Source organism: Lathamus discolor, chromosome 1 (assembly GCF_037157495.1).
Source record: "Lathamus discolor isolate bLatDis1 chromosome 1, bLatDis1.hap1, whole genome shotgun sequence".
NCBI classification, from domain to species: Eukaryota; Metazoa; Chordata; class Aves; order Psittaciformes; family Psittacidae; genus Lathamus; species Lathamus discolor.
Window position 1 is genome coordinate 67,135,564 of NC_088884.1, and position 27,228 is coordinate 67,162,791.

The 27,228-nt window shown below is 39.3% G+C and overlaps 1 protein-coding gene across 3 annotated transcripts in view; it reads left to right on the forward strand.

Annotated features, from left to right (window-relative positions):
- Window positions 1-1,145: 1,145 nt before the first annotated feature.
- The window catches only part of IFT56 (intraflagellar transport 56), a 50,145-nt gene continuing 24,062 nt past the window's right edge, over window positions 1,146-27,228 (forward strand). For 2 of the 3 annotated variants that reach the window (XR_010612156.1, XM_065676525.1), the window contains exons 1-10: window positions 1,146-1,233; window positions 1,322-1,459; window positions 1,844-1,936; window positions 8,705-8,819; window positions 16,155-16,204; window positions 17,820-17,965; window positions 21,352-21,523; window positions 21,913-21,987; window positions 23,191-23,293; window positions 26,028-26,083. Coding sequence is in view for 2 of the 3 variants with exons in the window: in XM_065676525.1 (XP_065532597.1) it covers window positions 1,231-1,233; window positions 1,322-1,459; window positions 1,844-1,936; window positions 8,705-8,819; window positions 16,155-16,204; window positions 17,820-17,965; window positions 21,352-21,523; window positions 21,913-21,987; window positions 23,191-23,293; window positions 26,028-26,083 (951 nt within the window). In the remaining variant the exon portion in view is untranslated. Of the gene's footprint in view, window positions 1,234-1,321; window positions 1,460-1,843; window positions 1,937-8,704; window positions 8,820-12,750; window positions 12,818-16,154; window positions 16,205-17,819; window positions 17,966-21,351; window positions 21,524-21,912; window positions 21,988-23,190; window positions 23,294-26,027; window positions 26,084-27,228 lie in introns of those variants that run through there. The other variant, XM_065676536.1, reaches the window with a different exon arrangement.

Genomic DNA, 27,228 nt, shown 5'->3' on the forward strand with positions numbered 1-27,228 from the left:
TTCTAACACATACACACTTGAAAGTTATTATTATTCATCTATCTAACTTGTACACTACCAAAATCAATAATAAGAAATCTTTTAACTGTTGATTTCATACTCTTTCTCTAAAGGACTTCATTTTCAGAGTGACAGGACATATATTTCTTTTCAGCATAAAAGTTAGCCTCTGCTCTAGACTAAGCAGGATGCAGCTTTTTCAAGTGGCTGTTAACCTGTCACGGTTTAACCTCAGCCGGCATCCAAGTACAACGCAGCTGCTCACTCACGCCCCCTTCCTGACCTAGTGTGATGAACAGGGGGAAAAAAGGTAGAACTCGTGGGTTGAGATAAGAATAGTTTAATAATTGAAAAAAAGCTAATAATAATAATGATGATAAAAATGAGGGAGAGGAATAAAACCCAAGAAAAACAAGTGATGCACAGTACAAGTGCTCACCACCTGCTGACTGATGCCCAGCCTTTCCTGCTAACACCTCCAAGCCCAGTATATACACTAAGCATGACATTATGTGGTGTGGAATATTCCTTTGGCTAGTTTGGGTCAGGTGTCCTGGCTGTGCTCCCTCCCCACTTCTTGTGTCCCTCCTCACTGGCAGAACATGAGAGACTGGAAAGTCCTTGTTTAGGGTAAGCACTACTTAGTAACTAAAACATCGCTGTGCTATCAGCATTATTCCCGTACTGAATCCAAAACACAGCACTGTACCAGCTAGTACAAAGAAAATTACCTCTATCCCAGCTGAAACCAGGACAGTATTCGCCAGGTTTGGGGAGGAACCAGTATGGAACACAGGACAAGGGACAAAAGGGGGTGGTAACATGCAAACCGGTTGCTCATCAGTACTTTTCCCTGGTGTCTCTGGGCTCCATCATACACTCCAACTATTTTCCTGAGTGAGGGGACAGTCTATTCTGCACCCGTATGTGAATCTGTGTTTACGGGGGATTAAGTGCCACCGGTTGGAATTAGACCACATTAGTCCTACGTGTTCAGCGTGCCAGTGACTAAAGACAGACCGGGAGCCTGCACAGCCCGCTCCCCGTTCTCTGTTGGCTTCGCAGACGGCCGGCCCCAGCAGCGGAGGCGGAACCCGGGGGGCGGCTCCATTCCCGAGCCGGCGCCTATTCGCTGCTGCGCTCGGGCCTGCGCCGCTGCTGTCCACCGCCCCGCTGTTACCCTGGCAACGGCGCCGTCGGCAGAGCGAGGAGTGCGGGTCTGGCGGCAAGATGGTGAGGGGTGGCGGGCTGTGGGGTGCGGCGCCTCCTTCGTCTTGGACGGGGGAGCTTCTGCTTAGGCTCCGCTCTGATCTTTGTCCAGATGCTCTCCCGGGCCAAGCCGGCAGTGGCGGATACCCCGCCGCCGTTAGACAGGCGGAGGAAGAAAGGGAAGAAGGTGCCGCAGCTGGAAGAGCTCCTGGCCCTGAGGGACTTCACCGGCGCGATCGCCTTGCTGGAGGTAACGGTGGCGACGGCCCGAGGGAGCCGCCGCCCCCCGGCTCTCCCGCTCCCTTCGGGAGAGCGGTATCGTTATTGCCAGGCCTGTGCCCGACACCCCTGAGGGCCAGGCGAGCCCTTCCCCGGCCTTGTGTCCGCCTCTCTTCCTACCGCACCCGTTAGGCCCTGTTGCAGCAGCTTTCCCCTCGGTTCGCAGGACTAGGTTTGGCATGTGAGTTGCCGGCTGTTTCCCTCAGAAATGTTAGCGCAGCTCCACCGCTGTAGCATCCATAGCTGTCAAGCCGTCCGTGAGATAAGATGGCCTAGTATTAGTTTGATGATCTGTGGGGCTTTATAAACTGTGTGGCAGTGGACAAAACTCTTACATTATTTCTTCTCTACAAAGTTTAAACGGCAGGTGGGTGAGCAGGAGGAGGATACTGACCTTTGGATGGGATATTGTGCCTTTCATTTGGGTGACTACAAGAGAGCACTGGAGGTAAGGTGGGGAAATACAGCTCCCTGAGGTTGGAAATCAGGATGTGATAAAGTGATGACAAAAGGAGGAAGATGTTCTGTAATAGAGAACAGATCTACCAGCCAGTTAAGATACAGATGTATGGTAACAAGGTAGATGCTGTCCCATAAAAATTAACCTTTTTTAATGTTACCTAGTATCTGATTTAATACTAGCTTAGTAGCCTAATTTAAGTGTCAGAGATCATGTCCTAAATTTTATATTCCCTTTTTGCATCTACTTTCCACAATTTTGTTTTTCAGGTTTAATTATGTTTTTGTCTCATTGTGTATTCTTTCTCTAGAGGTTGATGCCCCTGCCCATTTAATGTACTTTCTTCTTGTTCTTTATGTTTTCTTGTATTGGGTAATTCAATGCAATGAGATGTACTTATTCTCCAGAAGCTTTAAGTCACTAAAAGACATACTGATTATTCAAATACCATACATTTTTAATATTTGCACCATAAAATGTTGTTGTGTCACTTTCAGTGCATGAGTAAGAGAAAGAATACACAATTCTTTCTCTTGTGTCCGTTTATGTCTCCAATGAAACCGAGTTTGTTGCAAATCAGTTTGTTGCCAGTGTTCCTTAGATCCCTCTATTGTGCTAGCATATTTCTCTGTAGAAGTCTTAGCAAATTTGTGTAGCTGCTTGGCTCTGTACCTGCAAGAGCTGGAATCTGTACACAGCAGAAGAGGGAGTGTTGTGGAGTGGTGTGGTGATACCCACAAGGCTGCATGTAAGCTAGTCAAGATTTGAAAAACAACTCCGTCTCTCCCTAAGTATTGTTTGTCTCATTGCTGTATTCCTACAGGTGTGATTGCTGGGTCCTTGCAATGCTGTAATGCACCATTAGGGCTTACTGGTTTCAGTATCAGCTAAGGAGTTCTGCACTGTGATTCACTATGAAACAGAACTGTGAAGTATAACTCGTTTTGCAGATTCTTGCTTTCCCTCTTAAGAAAATATTAAAAACAGATGATAACTTGAAGTATTAACAAGCAGAAATAACCACAGAGAAATACATTCTAGAACAATGGCGATAGTTTCTATCTTGGGTAAAATTAGGTGTTTGACTATAGTAATGCATGGTCACATGTACAAATGCAGTTGTATAGCAGAAATAGAATTTCTAAAGTTTCCAAGTAAATTCACAAGGCACTTTCCCCCCCTAAAAACCTGAAGAGGAGACATCCATTAGAGATGTTACAAATGCTCAGTGAATCAAATTGACAGTACAGAATGCAGCATAGTAGTACAGGACATAGTGGTAACTTGAGTTGCAGAATTTAAACATTATGAATGTAACAATCAATTGCTGTAGTTAATTTATATCTAGACGTTAGGTGTTAATGGGCAGTGAATGTTTAAAAAACAGAAAAATGTTTGTTTACAAATGAAGAATAGCTTGCAATTTCTTTGAAGTCACTTCTGCTATTTGGAATATCCAGTGGGTGCTTTTATAGCCAGAGCAGATTTTTAAATGTTTCCTTCAACGAAAGAGTAAGAGCTTTTTTTTGTTTGTTTGTTTGGTTCATTTGGGTTCACCACTAGGTGATGCTGTTGATTCAGGCTTGTAAAAACTTTTAACAGTCCTCTTTTTCACGGTTTTCTGCCCAAGTAAGGACAATAAAAGGTTTGTATGCATGGTTTTCGGCTGGCTTGTTTGTGTGCATGTTTTAAGTGAGAAATCCCAGGGCCTATCTTTTCAGATTTAAGACTGATCTTTGACACAGTGGTAAGCCCTGATAACTTCGTCATTTTGTGGTGGCATGTGGGAAATGAGCCTGTGTATCTCAACCTAGTTTCTTTTGAGACAGAACACCGTAGTTGTAATTCCCAAGCCTGTAGTAATCGAGGAAAAGAGTGCTGACTGTGGAGGCTGAATTGCCTTTCAGTTCTGCTTCAAGGTTGAAGTGTAATGCTCTATCTTCTCTGCTGTTACAGAGGCATTGCTGCTGTATTCTCAAGGACAAATTCCTTTATTATCTGTATCCTCTAGATCTTGGAGCACTCTTTGGGGAGTTCCAAGAGCACTGTAAATAAAATACAATGGGTAGAATATTCTGCAGAATTCTCCAGAGTAATATTCCATACAGTCTAAATTATTCACATTCTGAGTTGCCTGCAAGTGACAATGCATGGTCTATGTCACTGTATTCCCAGTCTGTGGTTTGTAGTCCATATACCTAGTGAGGATCTTCAGAAATTATGCTGCTCAGTAATACTTTCATTTATAATGCTCCTTTTGTAGCGAGCCAGGTGTGCTGGTTGCATGGCAACTTTTGGAGAAGGTTGGGAATTAGGGTCAGGTGGGCATTATCTACTGCTTGGTGAAGCAGGGACAAAAAGAAAAACACACAGATCTTCAGCTCCAAGAATGTTCAGAGAAAAAGACAGCAAAATATGTGGCACACTCACATGAGAGATTCCACATTCTCTTATCATAGACAAACCAACAATAACATAATCTCTAGGTAGAGCACTAACTGCAGCTTCACTCGGGTCACACTATCCCCTTCTTAGTAAGTAGATGCCTTTCTCAAAGGATATGACACTGACACTGGCCTGGTGGGATCATCCCTACTGCTGTACACCAGTTGACAAATGATACTGCACTGGGCTCAAGTCTTCCAGCAGTCATGGTGGTGGTCCCTCCCAGGGGACTCTCTAACTTCCTTCTCTGACAAATTCAGTTTTACTAAAACTGAGTGACTAGTGTTTTCCTGGCATTGTATGGCAACCAGAACTCCCCTAGTAATGACAGCATCTAATTACTTTTCTGGAATCTTCCACATCTACTATTCCTAATGGGGAAAACCCCACCCATCTTTCTGCCTTGACTTGTTCACAGCACTAATCTTACATCTTTCCTGAAAAATTTCTCAATGTCACCCAAGGACCAGAATCAGTCCGATGATTCTTTTTCTGAGATGCTTGATCTTATGAAGTGTAGCAGCTGGGGCCTAGGAAAGGGAGGGTTATAATATGTTTGAGGTATTAACAATTTAAGAGAGGAATTGGCAAGGGCAGTTCCACTGCTAGGTTGAATTCAAGAACGGGTTTCACATTTGCACTCTGCACCCTCTGCCTGGGTTTAGGAATGCAGGATGGTGGTGTGGTACAGCTGCCAGACATGGTAATGCCATTTTGGCCCATCGGCTGCACATGTGAGAGCAAAGCGTGGTCCCTGGGCCAGAGCCTTCAATGCATTATTTTGGTTAAAATCTCACAAACCACAGTCAGTGATTTCTGCAATCTCTGACAGTGTGTGCTTGCAGCCCAGAAAGCCAAGTATAACGGGGGCTGCAACAAAAGGAGTATGGTCAGCAGGTTGAGGGAGGGGATTCTCCTCCTTTACTCAGCTCTTTTAAGATCCCCACCTGCAGTACTGCATTCAGTTCTGGGGCTCCCAGCACAAGAGGGACATGGAGCTGCTCAAGCAAGTCCAGAGGAGGCCACAGAGATGCTCAGAGGGCTGGAGCACCTCTCCTATGAAGACAGACTGAGAGACTTGGGCTTGTTCAGCCTGGAGAAGAAAAGGCTCCGTGGAGACCTTAGAGCAGCTTCCAGTACCTAAAGGGGTCCTCCAAGAAATGTGGAGAGGGACTTTTTACAAGGGCATGTAGTAACAAGACAAGGGGGAATGTCTTTAAATTGACAGGTGAGATTTAAGTTAGACATTAGGAGAAAAATTCTTCACTATGAGGATGGTGAGATACTGGAACAGGTTGCCCAAAGAAGCTGTGGCTGCCCCATCCCTGGCATCATTCAAGTCCAGGTTGGACGTGGCTTGGTGCAACCTGGTCTAGTGGAAGGTATCCCTGCTCATGGCAGGGGGATTGGAACCAGCTGATCTTTAAGGTCTTTTGCAGCCCAGACCATTCTGTGATTCTGTCTGCTGCCTCCTTCCTAAAGGAGACTTGGGAGTCATTCCACTCTTCACTGGACTGGACTTCTGCCTACCCTCGGGATAATTTCAGTCAAATAGTAAATCAGGAAAGGAACAGGGCTGTACTAGAGTAATGGTTCATCCATGAACAAAATCAGGTCTTGCTTGAGTACTTCCGCAAGAAGTGTGAGAATACAGGTACACTCAAGTTCCTGAGAGATGAAGCTAGGAAATAAAAGATTAATTTTTGGCTTGGTGAAGTTTTCTAGGCTTCGCTGGCATAGCCAGGTTACGATGAGTATCTCCATACCTCCTTTGAGCACTTGTGGGGCAGCTCTATAGGTTGGCCTGTTGTTGGCTCTTTGAGATATGTGTTTATGGGCAGACAAAGAATAAGGGCATGGAGCAGAATCCTGATGGCCACAGCATTATCAGTAGGTGTCCACAGTTGTAGGCAATCAGTCTGGCAGCCTGCTTTTGAGAAAAAGTGCAGGTGTCTTGTGAAAGGCATGAGAGCTGCAGGAGGTTGAAATAGCAAGAAGTTGTTATGGTCCTGGTTGGCAAAAATACGGCATAGGTTGACTGCTGGGAAAGCTTTTGGAGTATTTAGTTTATTTGAGTTTGCTGGGTTTTTAGAGAGGAGAGTGAAGGTACTTGTGAAGTAGTCCTGGAGAGACTGATGTTGAATGTCTTTCAGTGAGGAAAGGGGCAACAGCACATAGTCTGGGCTAATGGCCCAGAACTACAGGGTAAGTAGCAGTAATAGTCCTAATTTTTATTTGCTGTGTTTCCATAGGTTCACTTTGGTACTTCTAGAGCACTCTTTATTTATTGCTTGCTTTGAATGGCCAAGCCAGAACATGACATGTGTTTATGCACTTTGTCTTTTCTAATTAATCTGCCTGAAGCTATAGTCAAAAGAGACCTTTGAGTACATTTCATCTGGACGGGTTTTGAAAGATTCCAGATGGTCCCAATAAACAGCAGTGGCCTGTCTCTTAGAGCTCTGTGACAGACCTATATCAAGATTGAACTGGCCTCAGTAGAAAGATTGGCCTCTATGTAAATATTTTGGTTTGGTTGGTTGTTTTTTGTCATTTATTTTAAATCTTCTTGAAGGACAGTTAGTCCCTGAAGTACTAGCAAAACTCAGCTGGCTTTTAAGAGCATACCTTACTTTCTCTGTTTTGGAGTACAGTTTACTTTTTCTTGGCAACAGAAAAAAAAAAGTCTTTATGCTTGCAAACTATAAAGTTTATTGTTGTCAGCATGTTTATTTTCTTGGGATTCACTGACCTTTGGGCATGGCTTATTTATCTGGTGCTATTGTTACATCTGTGCCTTTCCCCAACAGGTAAGAAGTTTTTGACCCATACAAGTACAACCTGGTAAATTCTTCCTAGGCAAAGGGAAATTCCAATTCATATGTTTGAATAAAAGAGTACAGAGTCAGCAAGGTGGTTGTGTTGCTGGGAGGGATGAGAGGCTGATGGTGATTGTGAGTATGTAGGTGGCATTCTTTCAGGTCTGGTGAGAACTTTGCATGACCCTGCTTGCTTTGCCTTACATTGCTGGTTGAACATGGCGGAATGGAGAGCAGGAGCACCAGCAGCAGGCACTTTCACTGGGATGGTCTTTCCTAGTAATAACAGAAACCTGACAGAGGAGAAAAAAAAAAAATCTTCAGGAATGTCACTGTTCTGTAGCTGCAAGGTTGAGTTTTTTCGATTTAAAAAAAAAAAAAATAGATTGAAAGATTCATCTGTTAAGTGTTTATGTTCTACAAAGAGCAAGAAATGAAGCAGGCTGTGTGGCAGTATTGGCAGTATTAAGGGATGTGTAATGAATGTGGATGTGCAAGATACCAGAATATGGTATCTTCTGATTTTCTGTTGCTATTGGTTGTAAATCTTAAAATGGGAAACGGTGAAGTTATGCACATTTTAGTAATATTTAATTATATCTATTAGGAAATTTTGAATTTGCACAATACTGACTTGTAGGCTTGTATTTTAATGCAGTGGTTTGCAAACAATTTTAGTCATGCATCCCACCAGCAAAAAAGTTTTGAACGCACCCACCCAATATACATACCTGTATGTATAAACATATAGTACTATACTAACATGTAATTATAAAAATACACAAAACAGAAATTTAAAAATATGATGTAAAGATTAAATAAACACTATTTTTAAAGTATTTATTTTAGTTATTAATGGTACCAAAAAATTCTTCCTGCACACAATGATATTGTCTTGCACCACTGCTGGGCTGCATGGTTGCATACACTCCACTTTGGAGACCACTGTTTTAATCTATGCTAAGACACTACCTACAGGTTTATAAAAGCATGTTTTAACACTTGCTGCAGTAAATATTCACAAAGAGATTTCCCTGGCATTTATACCTCCCAGGCTTTGACTGGAGGAGAACTTAGGAAAGCATCAGAAAAGACTGTGGAAAAGTTGGTTATTTTGATGCCTTTATAAATTTAATACATTAATCTTTTATAAATATAAAGAATGTACTTATATACAATTATTTCTGTTGTATTTTTATATATTTATAATTTCAGTATTGACAGAATTCATGCTCATACAATGAAGATTTATAGTGCTGCTTGTTCCTTTTTTTTTTCCTATTGCTGTAAACAAAAAGGAGCTAGGGACATAGGTTAATATGTAATAGTTTCATTGTTAAAACTGCAGTGAACTTGAGAATAAGTCATTCAATCTCAAGAATTTAATGATACATTGTAAACTGGAAAAAGAAATATGGTATAAAGATGATATTTAACACAAGTCTGTGCTATTAAGCATTTTTAAAAAAACAACCCTCTCTTCTGTTATAAGGAATATGAGGCCTTAACCAAACAACCAGCTTGCAATCCAGATGTTTGGGTGAACCTTGCATGCACATATTTCTTTCTGGGAATGTATACACAAGCTGAACAAGCAGCCTTGAAAGGTAAGATATATGTCTCTGATGGAAAGGACTACTTGAACACTTAAAGTGATTTCCAGACAAAGTATTTAATGCTTTTATGTGTATATATATATATAGGAATAAAGGAAGGACACTTTTAAGCAAAGTTGGGTTGATTCTTTTTTGTGTGTTTGTTTGTTTCCATTTAACAGGAGACATTTATTGCAGTTTGGTTCCTAAAAATACCGTGGGCAGGTGGAGCAGCTGGAACTGAAAAGAAGCGTCTCAAAAAAAAATTCTTATTAATTTCTAAATACAAAACCTAGCATGTACTGACCAGCAGCAATAAGTTACTTTTCTTTTGACTGATCTAATGTCTCTGTGCCAGTGCAGATGAAGCTAATTAGGCAGGTGAAATTAGCACAAAATGCAGAGCTGAGAGGGTTCAGCATTATCCCTGATGTGGACAAGAGCTCTGTTTACATAGTTTGAGTGACTTAGTAGGTGGTCTTGTCACCTCATAAGTCAGATATTGGGTATGTGATTCTTCAAGGTGTGGAGTTCACTGCAGTCACATAATGTTACATTTCTACTTTAATCTGAACGGGATAATTTAAAGAAGAGGAATGAAATTAGATTCCAAGGCAGTTTTTACTGCCTAAAAATGTTTCTGCAGTTTAATTGTTACCTATCACTTTTTTTTTTATCTTTGTGATGTATACTGTCTTCCATAGCCATAAGTATCCTGGTGCTTTCTAAATAGAATTAATAGTAATGATACCTCATTCAGCTTCTGACTCTTGCCTTTGCAGGATAAAACTCTTACAGATTTTCTCCTTTCTTTCTTTCTGTCTTTAGTCTTCTAGTCTTGGGCTGAAAATAGGGTAGGGAGGAAAATAACTGTACTTTCTGCTACTGTGGAGGAGTAACTTCAAAAAGGACAGTTCTGTAGTATCCTTTTAAATCCTCTGGAAGACCATGCCATTTGGAAACAAAACACTGGAATGTTTTATTTGTAACTATAAAAATTCACAGAGCTTTGTGATCTGTATTCTTCAAGAGGTGTGTAAAATTCTAATATTCACAAATAATTTCATTTTTAATGTACCACAAATTTGATCTTTAGAGATTACAATATAGGACTTGAACTGGAATCTGAAAATACTTGAGCAATGCAGCTTAAGGTGTCAGCATAACTTAAACCATGGGGGAAGCAAGCAGCTGCACCCTGTACCTGTTGGAGTCATTGTCATCAGCTTCACATCATGTGAATTACAGTTATCTATTTTAGAGGTGACAGATACACAGCTGGGCATGCACCTTTATTAACTGTGAGTTAGCTCATGGTGAGTGGTAGGGTAAGAGGTGCTGTTAGTGGTACTTGGGTGCTGGAGTCAAAGGCAAGAATATTAAGAAAGGAGTGCAAGATGTAGAGAGCATAGCTGAGGGAGGGAACAGAGAGTAACTGATTGCTCATGCTAGTCCTGATTTTATTTAATTGTCTAAAGACAGCATGCCAGGTTTTTTAGTGAGGTGCTAAAACTTTTTTGTGAGTACTATAGCACTGATGATTTGTGGCTACTTAAGCTTGGTGAGGAGCCAGACACAGCTGAAGATTTGTAGCACTTGTCATTTCTCCGTTGAAGGCTTCAAAGTATTGTATATTCCTCTTCCCACTCCCATCATTTCAGTCTTTCTACATTGAGGTTGAATGGTTTTTTCCACTCAAGACAGACAGATCCTCTTCTAGGTTTTCTTTAACATCTCAGGATTGCATCAGTGATGGCTGTTCGTAATACATTATTGACAGCTGAGGCCATAACATCTTGAGACCTCTTACATGATTTTGCAAAGATCCTAAAGAAGCAAAATATTTCATTGGATATAGACACAACAGGTGAAGTCTCTAGAAGAATACCATTTATTCAGTACTGCCTTGAATGATAGATAGTGTTAGTCTTGGGCTGATTATCTTTGTTATTTGGGATTATTTTGCTTAATTTCTTGCATACTGCTTGCTGTTTATTTCTGCAGTTACGTTAAGCTCCTGAAAGTAGCATAATGCTAAAGTAAATGAGGGAGAAATAATTTATTTTTCAGCTATAATTCTAAATTACTACAGTGATGGAATCTCTCTGTGAAGGGAACATAACCGTCAGCTAGCTTTCTGTAATAAATCTTCTACACAAACATGTAAATACCTAGAAATCAAATAGAAGCTCCTTCTTGCCATATACTATAGCTGTTGCTTGAGAAAATTATTATGAACTGTCTGAGGAAAAACATGCAGGATACTTAAAAATTAGGAAATTAGCATTAAAAGCCATAAGGTAGTTATTGCATTTCATATGAGATACATAGTCCACAATCTCTTGTAGAGCAAGGTTTTACGTTTGGTTTGTAATATATGTGTTCTTTTAGCTTGTCGTTACTTAATTAAAATTTCATGGTACATTCTCTCAGGAAAGTATAAATCTGTATATCAGAAGTCATATAAACCAGAATTAATGCAAATATAACCTCAGAAGTAGAGCAAAAAGCCAATAAAGAAATATCTTTCTTTGAAAGTTTTTCATTATGGTTGTACTTTACCTCCTCTAGGCTTTCTTCCAAATTCCTTTCATATATTATAGGCTGCTGTCCTCTTACATTGCAGTTATTAATGTTCCTGTATCTAAGGTGGAGTTACTTCAAGGGAGCTACTGTTGTTTTGTAGTCACCCCATAGTGAAGCTGCCAAGTGATGCTTTGTTTACTCCTTCTGCCTCTCTACTATCATGCACTGGCTGAATGTGTTTTCCATGTGTGTGATAGCCCTTCTAGCCTTGGGAGAATGAGGCTGGAAGTCTTCTTCTTGGTTTAAGAAGTAATGACAAATACATTTATTTTTTTTTTATTATAAAACCAAATAACTTTATGGTGCATTTACAGTTCATGTGTCTTGCAAAGGATAAGGGGTAGAAACTTAGCCTGACACATTTGCATGGTGATTCTGGCAATTGGTCCTAGTGTTTAGAAGCCTGCGTAGTGCTCTCAGAAGCCATTGGCTAGCACTGCATTAAGAAAAACACAAGAACTAACTGTTCTTTTAAGCCACAAAATGTACATAAGTGGAGCTGCAGTTAACTCTGTTATGAAAAGCAGTCTTTTTTGGATAAATGGAATTTTACAATGAAATTAAGGATTCATGTGCAGACAGAGTTACATTGCTCAACCAGTCATTAAAGTTGTTTGTAGTTTGGGGATTTTTATTTTTTTTCCTCCCTTCTAATTTTGATGGGCAAACCTTGTAATTACATTACTTCTTCACAACTCTGCATGTGTCAGATCTGAATGTGGTTTAACTGAACAGAGATACTTCTCATTTCACAGGCTATACTGGAAGGAGCAATGTTGTACAAAAGCAGAACAGAAATGGGTTAGTAAGAGCAATGACATTTTCCAAACCAGTTTTGCTTATGCGTGTACTAATGTTTGCCAGGTGTCAGAGAGCTGTCACCAGTGAAAATGTGCAGTAACAAGCGGGCATGGAAAAGTTGATTGAGAGCAGTAATTCATTTTCATTACATTTAGCTGTGGTTTTGAACCAGCAGATTTAGATATATGGAACTTTCCAAGTGTGTAAGTGAAACTATCAACTTATACATATTTAAACTTTAAAAACTACTAACCTTATTTTCTTGCTTTCCTTTTTAAGTATTGTGAAGCCTACAGAACAGTAATAATTGGTAGTATTTGCTTCAGTGATCTTTAACTTCCTGCGCTTAAGCATGACTGAAATGAAATGTGTATATATTGCAAGTAACTGAACATAGCTGCACTAGCTTTTATGTATTTTGGGAATGGGAAAATTTCAGCGAATGTCCTCTGTAAATTTCATTCAAGAAAATTCTAAACAGTCAAGCTATTCAAGTGTGTGTGTGAACCTCGCTGCCTCACCATGGCTTTTACAAACATTTTTCCCATACCCTTGCATATTCCTTCCACCAGTGAAACTGTGGTTCTGAGGCACAGAGGGCTTCATTCAACTACTGTATTCAGGTGAGCAGGGTGTTGTTTCTCAGGGACAGGAGAATAATATTCCTTCTGGTGCTATTTTGTGTGCTGTCAGGCTGGAGCCTTCTTAACCCTGTTTCATTCCTACCAGCTCCTGCTATGTATAAGATGTGTTCTATGTCCGTTAATGTGTGAAGTGCTGCTACAGCATATACATTACATCTGCTAGATGGGATTTGTTAATACTGGATGCATGACCAGCATTGCCTTGCACTTTTACAAGAGGGCACAAATGCCACATTGTCCATTACTGTGTTTCATCATCTTCTTACTGCCTGTGGCAGCAAAATGGAACCCACGAGGAGTCTGAGCTGCCATTTCTAGTGAGCTTAACTTTTTGTTTAGTAATTATTGAAGATAACTGCCTTCTGTTCGTTATACTTTTACAAATACTTCACTGGGTACCTGTTCAGTGTCAGCACATAAAACTACACAGAAAATTTTGAAGATCAATGTCAACTATGACTTTAGTGCCTGGAACATCACTGATCATGACAAAAATTCTAGTGTAGGGATATTGGTGTGTTTCCTAGCTTGAAAGAGATATATTCTATCTAGCTATCTCAGTCATGTCTTTAGCACAAGGACAATATTAGATTTGGAGCAGGGTCCAGTTTATTGCCATTCAGCATTGTCATCATGTTTGTTATGACCCCTAGATTGCTTAGTACTGATAAAGTAATAATTTACAATCATCTTGAAAAAGTAGGATAGGAAAAGATTGTGCTTCCTTGTGGCATCAATACATCAGCAACGATGAAATTCAGTAGCAGCAAAGAGTAGTAAAAGAACAAGCCTAATGTCCCTTTAATGTCATTATCTCTGATGAGGCAGTTGTATCACTTCCTGCTTCAGTGATTGACAACAGCTTTATCCAATATTCATAACCAAATTCTTTCTGAAAAGTAATCTGATCTTATTCATATGTTTCCTTGTCTTCCTAAAAAATGCATTTGGCACTGGTAGAAAAGAAACTGCTGATATTTAATGTTTCCATGGCTCTGCTTACTGTATCAACAGGACTGTTTTTTTCTTTTGTTTTTTGCCCTCTCCTTCTTTGGCTGACGTTAAGTGTCTTATTTTAAAGACTGTCAAATGGATAGTATCATATCATATGACAGAGAACATTTTTTTCTCCCTCCGTATATCCATGCCCACCATCAGTACTCAGGTTTCATCTTTTGCCTGGTTTTAGGTGTAAAATAACATGGACTAACCCTTCAGTTTTTGCCAAGAAGTAAATAATAATTTTAATGTCAGATCAGATGCCAGGTCTAAGAAGGCAGCACTGCAGTCATTGGTTGACCAGAGAAACAAGAATTCCTTGGTTTAGATTCTTGAGGGAGTATTGCTTGCAAGTCACAATTTTCACAGCAAAATTAATGCTAAAACCAACTCAAAAAAAAAGAAAAAAAGCCTGTCTTTACCCATGGCACTGTGATTATATAATACCTTCTTTTCAGTGTAAATCCCACAATCTGTCCTGCTTATATTTTTGGAGTCTTTGATGACCAAATGTTTTAAATTGTGAGGGGTGGTTGTGGTTTCACACAAAAGCATATGTGGTTTCACACAAAAGCACATGTGGGGTCCATGTGCAGCCCTTCTAAACTTTGATAATAAAACCTATCAATTAATGCTGGGGCACATGTAGAGTTGCCACACTATCATTACCAACAACATTTTGAAGAGCATGCGTTTAAATTAAGGTACCTTAACTTTCTAACTCAGTGAATGAAAGAATTTCTGACACGATAGTACATTCTAGTTATACTGTGGCTACTGTTGCTTATACAATATTGATTGTAGATCAGAAAAAAACCTTCCTGTTCTTTAATAATTAGGCTAATGAAAATTCCCATTTTTTATCCTAGATCGAAGGCCTACACTTCCTAAAAACTTCATGCTCTGTTGTTAAGATGTGGCTTTGTGAGAGCGCTCTCATACCGCCTTGGCTTTTTTGGGACATTTGTGTTGTAGCAGTTGTTAAAAAATACAAATCTCTGTCCTTTTTTTCTGGTAACGTGGTTAAATAGCACAGCTTGGGAAGGAGGAAGTGAGAGAAATAATTGCTGTACCTATCAGAAGTATGTGGGCAGGCTTACACCACCAGCCTGATGAGAATGGCCTGGGTTTTGGCAATGTCCACTGTTACAAAGGGTGTTTTTACTATGTAGAGAAAGAGTAAGAAGCCTGAAAATCTGTCCCTACATGCTTTAAAAAAAAAATACCAAAACCCTAACTTATTACTGGAAAATTCCATCTTGGGAGGGCCGAGGGAAGAGGTTTTGGTGGTTTGAGCCCTCTTTCATGGTTTAGGATGTCAGAAGAATTACAGCCTTGTGTTACAGGCCATTGCTTTGCTAACTCTGCAACTTTTGTGGCTTCATAAACACAGTAAGTCATTCTGCTTTTTGAAAGATTCCATGTTCATCCTTTCTGTTGAAACATAGGTTGCCATCTGGTTGGTCTGAGCAAGAATGAGAGTGCTCATTAGCTGAGTAGGCTAAAGAAAATACAGGAAACAAGGGAAAGCTTTTTGGAAGATTGCTTGCAAAAGAAATTAATAGCTCTGTTGGACGAGGACCTTTGTCACTCTCAGTGAAGCATAAGGCTCTCTCTAGTGACTTGAAGCTCTACAGTTAACAATTTGTGTCATATGGAGTGAGTTAAATGGAATTTCTAATCCTGGTTCAGTAAGAAATTTCCTGAACTTCGGGGGCTTTAGAAAGGCTGTGTCTCCCTTAAATCTCTTTCCATATCTTAGTTTGAATCTTAGCTGAGCATACTATGATGTGCATATATAACAAAATGATAGCAGCAATGGGTTTCACAATACACTGGAAGTTGACAAGATTCCTAAAATTATGAATCACAACTTATTTTAAATGTAACACATTGTAGAAGGAGCCTTGATTATGAGTTTATCTGTTGCTGCTTTTTATTCTCTGAAAGATGCTGTGCTATGTGTCACAAAAAAACCCCACAATTATCCAGACGACCCTGCAGGGAAATGATAGTGCAATTCCTAAATATTTAAAGACTCATGGAAGACAGAGGCCAATGAAAAGTTATTTTCAGAAGAGATTTAAAAATAAATGGTCAGGGAATTAAGATAGGAAGATAGGAAGGCGTTTAAACCACTCTAAAATTGGTAGAATATGCCATGGGTCATGACCTGCAAAGGCTACATCAGTGAAGAACTGTTCTTGGGCTAGTTAATGAAAGAATATGGGTGCATGCATGTCTGTTGAGAAAGAAAGTTAAAAATAAGTGACAGCTTGATTTCTGTGCAGTGATAATTACCGAATTTTCCTTTCAGCACCTAAGAGTCGTCTTCAGAATCGTTTACTCTTTCACCTGGCACATAAGGTATGATGTCTTCACTCCTGCTTTGTTTGTTTTCTTTTCAATTTGATAATGTGTAATTTATGCTAGCAACCTGGCAGAATAATTAAAATGTCTGTGACAGCAAGAGAACAAACATTTTCCATAACCACCCTTCTGTATAAAAATGTGGATGAGAAAGTGAGTGTGAAAACAAAATCTTAGAGTCAATGCCCTCAGCATGTGTCTAAGGAAAATCTTATAAACACACTTCACTTAAGTCATACAACAGGAACCTTATGGTATTTTTGATCATAAGGAACCTGGAACTCAAATAGAATCAGAAATGTATATGCCACTATTTTTCTTCTTCTGTGTACCAAGTTTTTGTAAGTTGCAGCTGCTTTGTATTTAGCAATTTGACCGAAGTGGTCTGTATGCTGTTACTGATCCTCCTAAGTCATTCAGTATCCAATAGGTTGCATTGTTTATGGCATGAAATTTACATTAATTTCAACAAGAATTAAATGCTTATTTAATTTACCAAACATAGCTATGTTCCCTTAAATCTGGGGTTGTGTTATACTGTTGTTATACTTAACAAGTATTGTGCTACTGAAAAGACTGAGTTGAAAGAAAGTATAAATCCTGAATGTTAGCTTCGATATCAGATTCTCTTTACTTAAATCTTTGTTAAGAGAGAAATCTTAAAACATTTTTCTAGTGGTGCTGACAGTGATGTTTGTGATAAAGAGAAGCTGAGTAATTATTAGTTCATCTGGTTAGTCTTTGGAATATAAAGGGTTTTACAAAACTGTGAAGCTCATTGCCTTTAGTTCTCTTCAGGAACTTCTCTTGCCTTTATGCTGGGGTATCATTTTGTGACTGACTCAAAGAGGGAGGAAAAGGATTTGAAAAAAAACTGAAAGATAGACGAAAACCAAATACATAATATTTTGTGGGTGAAAGAATTTGTGATTACTGTTGAATCAGCAAAGGGAAGCGCTGGAATAACTGATTTGAGTGGAGTGATTAGGTGAATAGCCTCACCTTTACTATTGTAATACAAATATAATGGGTACATTTAACTCTATTCCTTGACTTTATCCTTGTGTGCCTGTTATGTACTATTCAGCAATCCTTTAAAAATAAACTGTTTAGTTAAAGAAACTGGAATTTTAAGAAGCTAATGAAAGAGACTTAATGCTGTAAATAAGTCTTGTGAAAATTAGTGCTTGTGCGTTGGGAAGTCTTGAATTTTTGTGCTATCCGTGAGAAATAAGATTTGGATCTGCAAGCAGTAAAATTTCTGCTGGCTCATGTAATAACAGTCAAATCTTGTGTTGTGAAATTCTGTTTGTGAAATATTTTAGCTCTTTCCGTCTTATCCACCAAAGCATGTGACATTTAATTATGTATAAATCACACTTTAAAGGAAAATGTCTACTTAGTTTTCAGCCTTACATTTATCTAGTTTTAACTGGTCTGCCTTCTCTAATGTTTGCTTTCTCCACTGGTCAAATTAGCTTTAAAATAACAGAGGTTTTCCAGATGTTTAGTATTAATCACCTGCTGTTTGCCAGCTAGGACAAAACTAATCCAGCTAATTAAAATGTTTTTCTCACTGAACTCATCTGAGAATATGTCACATTCTTTTTAGTTCAGTGATGAGAAGAAACTGATGAGCTCTCACCAGAATCTGCAGGACATTACAGAAGATCAGCTTAGCTTGGCATCTATCCACTACATGCGGTCCCACTACCAAGAAGCTATTGATATCTACAAACGCATTCTTCTTGATAATCGGTGGGCACCTTTACTCTGAACCTTATTGCAATTTCTTTGATGCTGTTAGTATTTGAATTCTATTTAGCTGCTTGGTTTCTGAAAGTAGGAGATTTTCCCAATCACTATGTCCCTTTCCCACCACAAAATGCACACAAGTTGCAAACCCCTCAATTTTGTTCATTGCAAAGCATCATTGAAAAATTAATGTTTTAAAAAAGTCTGCTCTCTTTTGCTTTCTTTAAGTGATATTTTTTTTAATTAATTCTGAGATTATTTTTTTCATTTTGTTACTTACTTCTGAGATGATATATGGTTATATACCTGCTTCGTCTTTTTCTACCCCCCCACCCCCCACCCCGTGATGGCCAGTGTGGTGACCCTTGTTTGTGGTTACTGACTTCTTCACCTCTTAGCTTTTCTAAGAAGGGTTCAGTTCTTAGTTTTTATGTAGAGAGTTCCTTGTATTTCTTTAAGTCTGAAATTCTTTCTATTTCTGTTTAGCATAGAATCATAGAATAGTTTGGGATGGAAAGGACCTTAAAATCATCTAGTTCCAACCCTCTTGCCATGGGCAGGGACACCTCACACTAGACCATGTGGCCCAAGTCTCTGTCCAACCAGGCCTTGAACACTGCCAGGGATGGAGCATTTACCACTTCTTTGGGCAAGCTGTTCCAATACCTCACCATCCTCACAGTAAAGAACTTCTTCCTTATATCTAACCTGAACTTCCTCTGTTTAAGTTTAAATCCATTACCCCATTTCCTGCTGTGACACTTGCTGATGTTTTTCCTATCATATTCTGCAAGTTTTTAATTTGGAATTTAACAAGTAACAAATTGAATTCTCAAGTGGCTGAAATAATTGTTTAGTAAAATAGAAATTGCTGTCCCAGGATACATAGCTATCTTTTTTCCTTTTGAATGCTTTAGAGAAGTCCATGATAATGTGTGTATATATGTCATGTAATGCTCAGGGAAGAAAATTTTTAATTTCCAAGACCCGTAGAAAGAAACATTCAAAGCTAAACGGGTAACCTTCACAACAGTTACACTTCTATTGTTTCCACAAATGCCTGTCTATCTTTTGTGTCTAGTTCTTCTGGCTTGATAGCTTGTAATGGCAAGGATAGTTTGAGATAATTGTACTTGATATAAGATAATAAGATCCGTTAAAATATTTTCAAACTTCTATGTGCATATTAAATGTATTTCTGTAGAAAATCCTGTTCTGTTCAGGCCAAATAGTGCTTGTCTTCTGTGCATTTTCTTAGTGTAAAGTTGCCACCATTTCCCCAATTTGCAAACCAAAAGTTTTACAGGTAATTCTTTAAAGCTGCAGCAGCTGCCGTTGAAAACACTAATGGAAATCTGGATCTATGCAATCTTAGCTGACAGTTAGAGCTCTAATAACTCTAAGCATTTCTCAGAAACCCCAGTTTAGGCTCTTCAAAAGGGTTAGGCAAGGAAAAAGAGGTGGTGGGGTTGCACTGTATATCAGGGAGTGCATTGATAGCCTTGAACTCAATGTGATGAGTGAGAAGGCTGAACATTTATGAGTGAAGATCAGGGAGAAGGCCAACCAAGCTGATATCCTGGTAGGAGTTTCTTATAGACCACCCAGCCAGGATGAAGCTACAGATGAAATGTTCTTCAGACAGTTAGGAGAAGTTTCACAATCACTTGCACTTGTTCTCATGGGGACTTCAACCTGCCAGATGTCTGCTGGAAGTACAACACAGCAGAGAAGAAACAGTCCAGGAGGTTCTTGGGGAGTGTGGAAGATAACTTCCTAATCCAGCTGGTTACTGAGCCAACTAGGGGAGATGCCTGGCTGGATTTGCTGTTTGCAAACGGAGAAGAACTGGTGGGTAATGTGATGGTTAGAGGCAAAGTGATCAAGAAATGACAGAATTTTCAGTCCTTGGAGAAGTCAGAAAGAAGGTCAGCAGAACCTTCGCCTTCAACTTCCAGAGGGCTGACTGGCCTGTTTAGGACGCTGGTTGGCAGAATTCCTTGGGAAACATTACTGAAGGACAGAGGGGTCCAGGAAGGCTGGATGCTTTTCAAGAATGAAATCCTTAAGGTGCCGGGAGCACATGGTCCCTATGTGCTGAAAATCAAACCAGTGGGGAAGAGACCAGCCTGGCTGAACAGGAAGATATTGCTGAAACTCAGGAAAGAAAAGAAAATTCATCACCTGTAGAAGAAGGGACAGTTGCCCCATGAAAAGTATAAGGATGTTTTTAGGTTATGTAGAGAATATGTTAGGTTATGTAGCACAGGTGGAGCTAAATCTGGCCACTGCCATAAAAGATAATAAAGCATGGCCTGGATAGGTGGGTTCTTTGCTGGGTTGGAAACTGGCTGGATGGTTGAGCCCAAAGAGTGGTGGTAAATGGCGTCACATCTAGTTGGCGGCCGGTCACTAGTGGTGTCCCTCAGGGCTCGATGTTAGAGCCAGTGTTGTTTAATATCTTTGTTGATAATCTGGGTGAGGGGATCAAGGGTACCCTCAGTAAATTGTGGATGACACTAGGTTGGGTGGGAATGTTGATCTGCTGAAGGATAGAAAGGCTCTGCAAGAGGGATCTTGGGGAAGAGTGGCTGGAAAGCTGCTCATGGAAAAGGACCTGGGGTGCTGGTTGATGGCTGCTGAACATGAGCCAGCTTGTGCCCAGGCAGCCAAGAAGGCTGACAGCATCAGAAATAGTATGGCCAGCAGGGCCAGGGCAGTGATCATCCCTCTGTACTCTACACTCGTGAGGCCACACCTGGAATCCTATTCAGTTCCTATCCTCACTACAAAAAAGACATTGAAGTGATGGAGCGGGTCTAGAGACGGGCAGCAAAGCTGATGAAGGGTCTGGAGAATAAGTCTTCAGAGGAATGGCTGAGGGAACTGGAGTTGTTTAGTCTGTAGAAGAGAAGGCTCAGGGGCGACCTTGTCACTCTCTACAACTACCTGAAAGGAAGTTGTAGTGAGGTGGGGGGAGTTGGTCTCTTCACCCAAGTAACAAGCTAATGGACAAGAGGAAATGGCCTTAAGCTGAGGGTAGGCTTAGACTGGATATTAGGAAAAATTTCTTCACAGAGAGGGTGGTCAGGCATTGGAACAGGCTGCCCAGGGAAGTGGTGGAATCACCATCCCTGGAAGTGTTCACAAACCATGTAGATGAGGCCCTCAGTGATATGGTTTAGTGGTGGTCTTGGCAGTCCTGGGATAATGGTTGGATTTGACTTGATCTTAAGGGTCTTTTCCAACCTAGTTGATTTGGTGATTCTGTGATTTGACATGCTTGTAAAAGATGTATAGACATGTGAGAGCTTTATCACTGATTTATGGTTCTGTAGTATATCTTTGTGGTGGAATTTAAATGTTCTCTTTAATCCTGTTTCCCACAGGGAATACCTGGCCTTGAATGTGTATGTGGCCCTATGCTATTACAAACTGGATTACTATGATGTATCACAAGAAGTGCTAGCTGTTTATCTTCAGCAAGTTCCTGACAGTACCATTGCTCTTAACCTTAAGGCTTGTAACCATTTCCGCCTTTACAATGGGAAGGCTGCTGAGGTATCTATTGAACAGCCCCTCAGTTCACTTTTATTTTAGTTTAAGATTCTGTACAGGGTTGTTTTGGGGTTGTTTTTTTTTTTCTTATCTATCTGAATGAGTAATGTTGATATAGGTCTTTATTTTGTCATTGTGTTCTTCTCTTAGGAATGTCACCTTTGTCAGTTTTCCTGGTGTTAAGCCGTCTGTCCGCATGTGTGCCCAGTAGTCTTAAACTTTTTCTACTTATGACCTTGTGTCTGTATATATTACCCAATTGCTAAAACATTACATAAAACTGTTAGGGCAAAAACCTAGTGATCCAGCACTGCTGGAGATGTCTCTCTGTCAGGCTTGTATGAAACTCCATTAATGCTTGTGTTAAAATTTTGGAATATATGTAATTCCAGGCAGAGCTCAAGAACTTGACAGAGAGTGCTTCATCATCATTTGAGTTTGGCAAAGAGCTCATTAGGCACAATCTGGTGAGTAATGTATTTCTTGGACTTAATATGAACTACATTCATTTGTAGAGCTTTTCTTGATGATTCATAAAATGAAATATTTTGGGATTTGCAGACCCAATTGAATCTCTGCTGCCACGTAAATCCCACTCCAGACATCCTACCTATATAATCAATGCACCATCAAGTGTATTTTTTATCTATGGCGTGTTTTCTTGTCAGTTTGAGACTGTGTCAAGAAAATGATAATGCTGTTGGTTTTAACCCTGAAGGCATATTAAAATAATTTATGTCCTGTAATAACACCTTTGAAGATATTTTGTGGAACCCAGTCAATAAGGACACTGTAGAAACAAATCGGAATGCATAACCTTGAACTCTTAGTACAAAAACAATGTGAGTGGAATTAAGATCAGTGGAATTAAGATAACTCAGAGAAAATGGTCTTCATCCTAAAAGTTCTTAAGAAGCAGTTGTCAGGAGAAAGCTGCAGTGTTCAGCAAGCTGCTGTATGTTCTGCAGTTGAAAGGTTGCTAATCACGTTAATTTTCCCAGCAGTGATATTATTTGCTGATCAACCCCTAAAAGTAGATTGCTTTTATTTAACAATGAGGAGTTGCTTGCTTTGTCCTTTTTCAAGAGTAGTCACAACAAGCCAACACTTTTCCCCCCAAGAGTTAAAACTGCTTTCCAACTGAGCTTTTGTAAGTCAACATTATTTATTTTGAATTTCTGTCTTTTTGCCAGTGGTTTACTGAATAAGTATGTTAGATTCCGTTGGAGGAACTGTCATGTGAAACTGGAATGTAATTGACTGCTCCTAACCGATTTAGGATCTTGTGGCATTCTGAGTAAATGCAGAGTTGTTAGCCTAATTTTTCCATATGAACACTTCATAAGCAAATTGTAATTCCGTATGTATTCCCCTCACTCTTGTCTCAGACCATATTATTCTTTAAAATCTTTGATATATAATGTATCACTGCTTTGAGTTGCTAAAAGCTGGAATAAGTTATTCTTTACTGATGGATTAAATAATTTATATTCTTCAGAATAAAGATTGTCACACAGCATAACTCTATAGTTATATTAAAGTAAAGAATATGGTAATGTCAGTATCACTGCCCTTTTCCTATAGGAACTTCAGTATTAATTTCCTTGAATTAAGAGATCATAGACAAGGTTTTGATAACACAGTTATCAATATGCTGCTTTTCTCTGCAGGTGGTGTTCCGAGGAGGAGAAGGGGCTTTGCAGGTCCTGCCTCCTCTGGTTGATGTTATTCCTGAGGCAAGACTGAATCTTGTGATTTACTATCTCCGGCAAGGTAAATAACACTTTCCTCTGGCTCTTCCATAGCTTCAGGCATGACATTAATTCACCTGATCTCAACTGACTATTCAATTAAATGCCTTTTTTTTTTTTTCTTTGTAGTGAAATGCAGTTTATTTCATTTTCTGTTCCTCTGGAAAATAATGATCTAAGAGCTCCTATGGCTTGTAGAGAAGGGCTTTCATTGTGTGCAGTCAAATAAATTCGCTTCAGCAGAGTATTGGGAGTTCTTGGGCTGCAGAAGATGGCTTTGGGGATAATGGTGTTTATATGTTTATAGTGAGAGTTACACTAGTTACACTATTCTGTAAATATGACACAGAGTATGAGCCAAAATCACTGTGAAAAAAGGCTATAGTTTATGAGCAAGACATTTCATTCCAAGTCTACTATACAACTCTCAAAGAATGCAGGTAGATAGCCAGAACCAGTTGGAAAGCATTGTTTCTCTTCTTAGTTGTCTGGCTTCTTTCAATTTTATATGAATTTACTTTCAGAGCCATTCCTATTCCTTCATTGTGTTCCTTTGTTCAACTGCAACTTGACTGGCTGAGTACTGAGTAGGTGTTAACTGCAGTCATCTAATAGAAGGTGATGTGATAACTGCTTTTCCATCCACTACTTTTTTATAATGTATTTTGTCACCTTTTAAAGGTGACAAAAAAAACAAAACATTTTAAAGGTGACAAAATAAGTTCAGATGACCAGAGCATCTGAAAGCAGAAAAAGGTATTTTATTAATTTTTAAATAAATAAAGTCCATGCCTACTTTTTTTTTTTCCCCAAAATGTTGAAAAATTACCAGGAAAAAAGGAGATCTATACTTCTGGCAAAAGTAAGTCACACCACCTTGTTATTCTTTGCATCACAGTAAGCTCATTAGAGAATCCGAGCATACACAAGCATAGTACATTGAAAAAGCTTTCTGAGTGTGATTGACTTGGAGTTTCAGATACTGATTCTGAGTAACATCTGTAGGATTTGTAATTAACAAGACTGGTGAGATTTAATCTTTTTAGTTGGAATAAGTTCTCTTTGGTGCTCAGTATCCAGGACTGCTTCTTTTGTCTTCATATACAATTGAAACACTGCCTCATTGTTTCAGTTCAACAACATTGTTGTTCAGACTGCAACAAATTTTAGAATATCCCACTACTGATAACTATTAGCTGTTACAGAAATTTGTACTGTGGGAAATACAAATTTTCCACAATACAATAAAATCGCATTATACAGCGCCCACTACTATCCCCTTATCCATACAAGCAGTCATACATTGGGTTAGTCAGTACATTTTAGCATTGGTAAATCTATGCCTGCTATTCCCAGCCACCTTTCTGTGCAGTATTTTGTTGCCAGTATCACCATAGGTAATACTGGTATTATTACCAATAATATTGTTAATAATACTATGTTTCAAATTAAGTTCTGCTTACACAGAAGGAAAGTACATCTTCTGCATCACTTAAGAATCAGCCTTGTTTACAAATTTGCTGTCAACCTAGCAGTAATTTTCATTAGTTAGTTTCTGTTCTTCACTGTGGTATACAAATGACTTGCATACTGACAAAGGAGCCAGTACAGCTCTCCCTCCAAAACTTAAAGGTTTCTGATAAAGGTAGGTTTGTGTTACAACATGCTCTGAGCTGGACTGACTGAAGCACAAATATGCATACCGGTTTTTTTCAGCTCTTTAAGGTAGTGACTTTTAGCAGCGTTTGGGGGCTGTTGGAGCCTGAAGAGCGTAATTCCGTGCTGATGGTCTACATTAATGAAAATGAAGGCTGCTGTTATTTTTTTTTTCTCCTGTTGGTTAATGGTGAGCTGAGCTAGGCAAAATAAACAAAAAAAAACCCCACCCTATTTTTAATTAAAAAAAAAAAAAAAAAAGTCTTCTGGCTAGTCTAGTACCTTGTGCTGGCTTACTACATGACCACTCAAGGGAATGGGTACAAAAGCAGAGGGGCTCTGTGGGAGCCCTGCAGCTCTGATGTATATTGCCTTAAGTCACACTAGAGTACTGTCCACACAGTATATGGATGGTATGTACTAACAAAAAATAGTTTTGCTTGATGAGGCTGGTACAATGCTGTATTAACAAAATTTTGCCCATAAAAAGGGCATCTTCACTAGCTTGTTTTACGAAGCTGACCATAGTGCCAACATCTTTTTTGATTTAGGTGTTCAAGATCTTTTCAGTTTGTTTATTTCTTGGGTGGAAGGAAGTTGTTAATTGAATTTAAACTTTAAGTTTAAACTTTTATACCAGTAGTGCTTTTCGCTTGTTAGAATTAGGATGAGGTAAGAGCTGCTAGATAGATTTTGAAATATTGACAAGGAAGAGATGAAGTTTACCTCCAGATTCATGTTACCCTATCCTCCTTAAGGGGTAAATAAATATGAGAAAAGACAAGAAGATGATGGATTTATTATCTTGACCTTGTACTGTTGAGAAGGCAGCCACTGGATAATGAACAAGGGGAGCAAGTTATCTCTACTAGGAAAATTGTAGTAATAAAGAAGCTATTACTCACTCCATGTTTGTTGAGTTCTAGAAAACCATCACCATTGTGATATAAATTCACAGTGATTTATAGCTATCTTTCTCCTCCTGTCTGACTGCTTTATTTCTTAGTCTATGACTATTGGGGAATGTTGTAGAGGACAAGTGACTTGTTCTAATACAGTGTGCTATGGATTGTCATGCATTCTAATGTCTGGTATTTCAGATGATGTGCAGGAGGCTTATAACCTGATGAAGGACCTCGAACCTACAGCTCCACAGGTAATGGGAAACTGATGTTATGGAACATAAAGACAGAGGTCATAAGTGGATATGAAATCTGCCACATACAAAACTGGTATCCTGAGGACAGCTTGTCCCATTCCCACTCTTAAAACTCTTGTGTTTTGCATCTTTATCAACAATAGACTTAATGTGCATGCATAAATTATATATGTGCATATATGAATACTTAGGATGTTTTTTACTGTACCTCTTGGGGTTAACTAAGAATACAGCTCTGTTGTGTACAGACTTGATTCTGGGGAGCTGAACATTAGTGCATAGATGAAGGCCCTCTTCCAACTACAGCAACTTGTCACTTCTGCCCTGGTGATGGTTACCATCCCTCAGATCTGCTAGCTTAGATGCTTGTGTGGATTGTCCTGAAGCCATTTCTGTAAAAATTAGCTAGATTAGATTAAATGGTTTAAGTAACAGGTCTTTTCTAATCCCATCTCACTTTGGCTGCAATGAGTGAGAAGTGCAGTGTCCCTTGGCTGCTACTGTAATTTTCTTTTGTGGCTGTTCCAACATCCTTAGTCTCTGATTTATTCCTCTTTGCAGTTTATTTTCCAAAGGTCACATAGCTGGGCATGAAAGGGACCTTTCATGAGTCTGTGTGAGTATTAGATGGAGGGAGGGGAAAGAAAACCTCAAGAACACAGATTGGGTGATTCTGTGCTAAGGAGTGTCTTCTGCTCTTGCTTTCCACTTCTTGCATTTTTCAGTATAGCAAGACTTGAACAGTTTTCAGCATCTATAGATCCTTTAGCCTCTGTTTCTGATATACGTGCCTAATACACATAACACAGTGTCATTCTTGGTCACATTTTGAAACAAGAATCTTTGAGTTTTTTCCCCCCATTTTCTCACACTTGGAAGGAACTCCCTGCTAAGACTTGCAAAACTACTCGTATATCCTTCTTCAGGTCTTCTCAAATTTCTTGTTTGTCATGATACCTATAGGGTAATCATTTGGCATCTGTAAGAGAGTTGGTAAGAGTGCTAAAATTATTATTTAGAGTACTCTCAGATTATTTCTTTGCACTCCATTGTTGGTCTATGTAGGTGTTTCTCTTTCTCCATGTTTACTTCTGTGACAGTGCTGGCCAGATTTATCAAAAGTACCTATTAAAGCAGGTTTA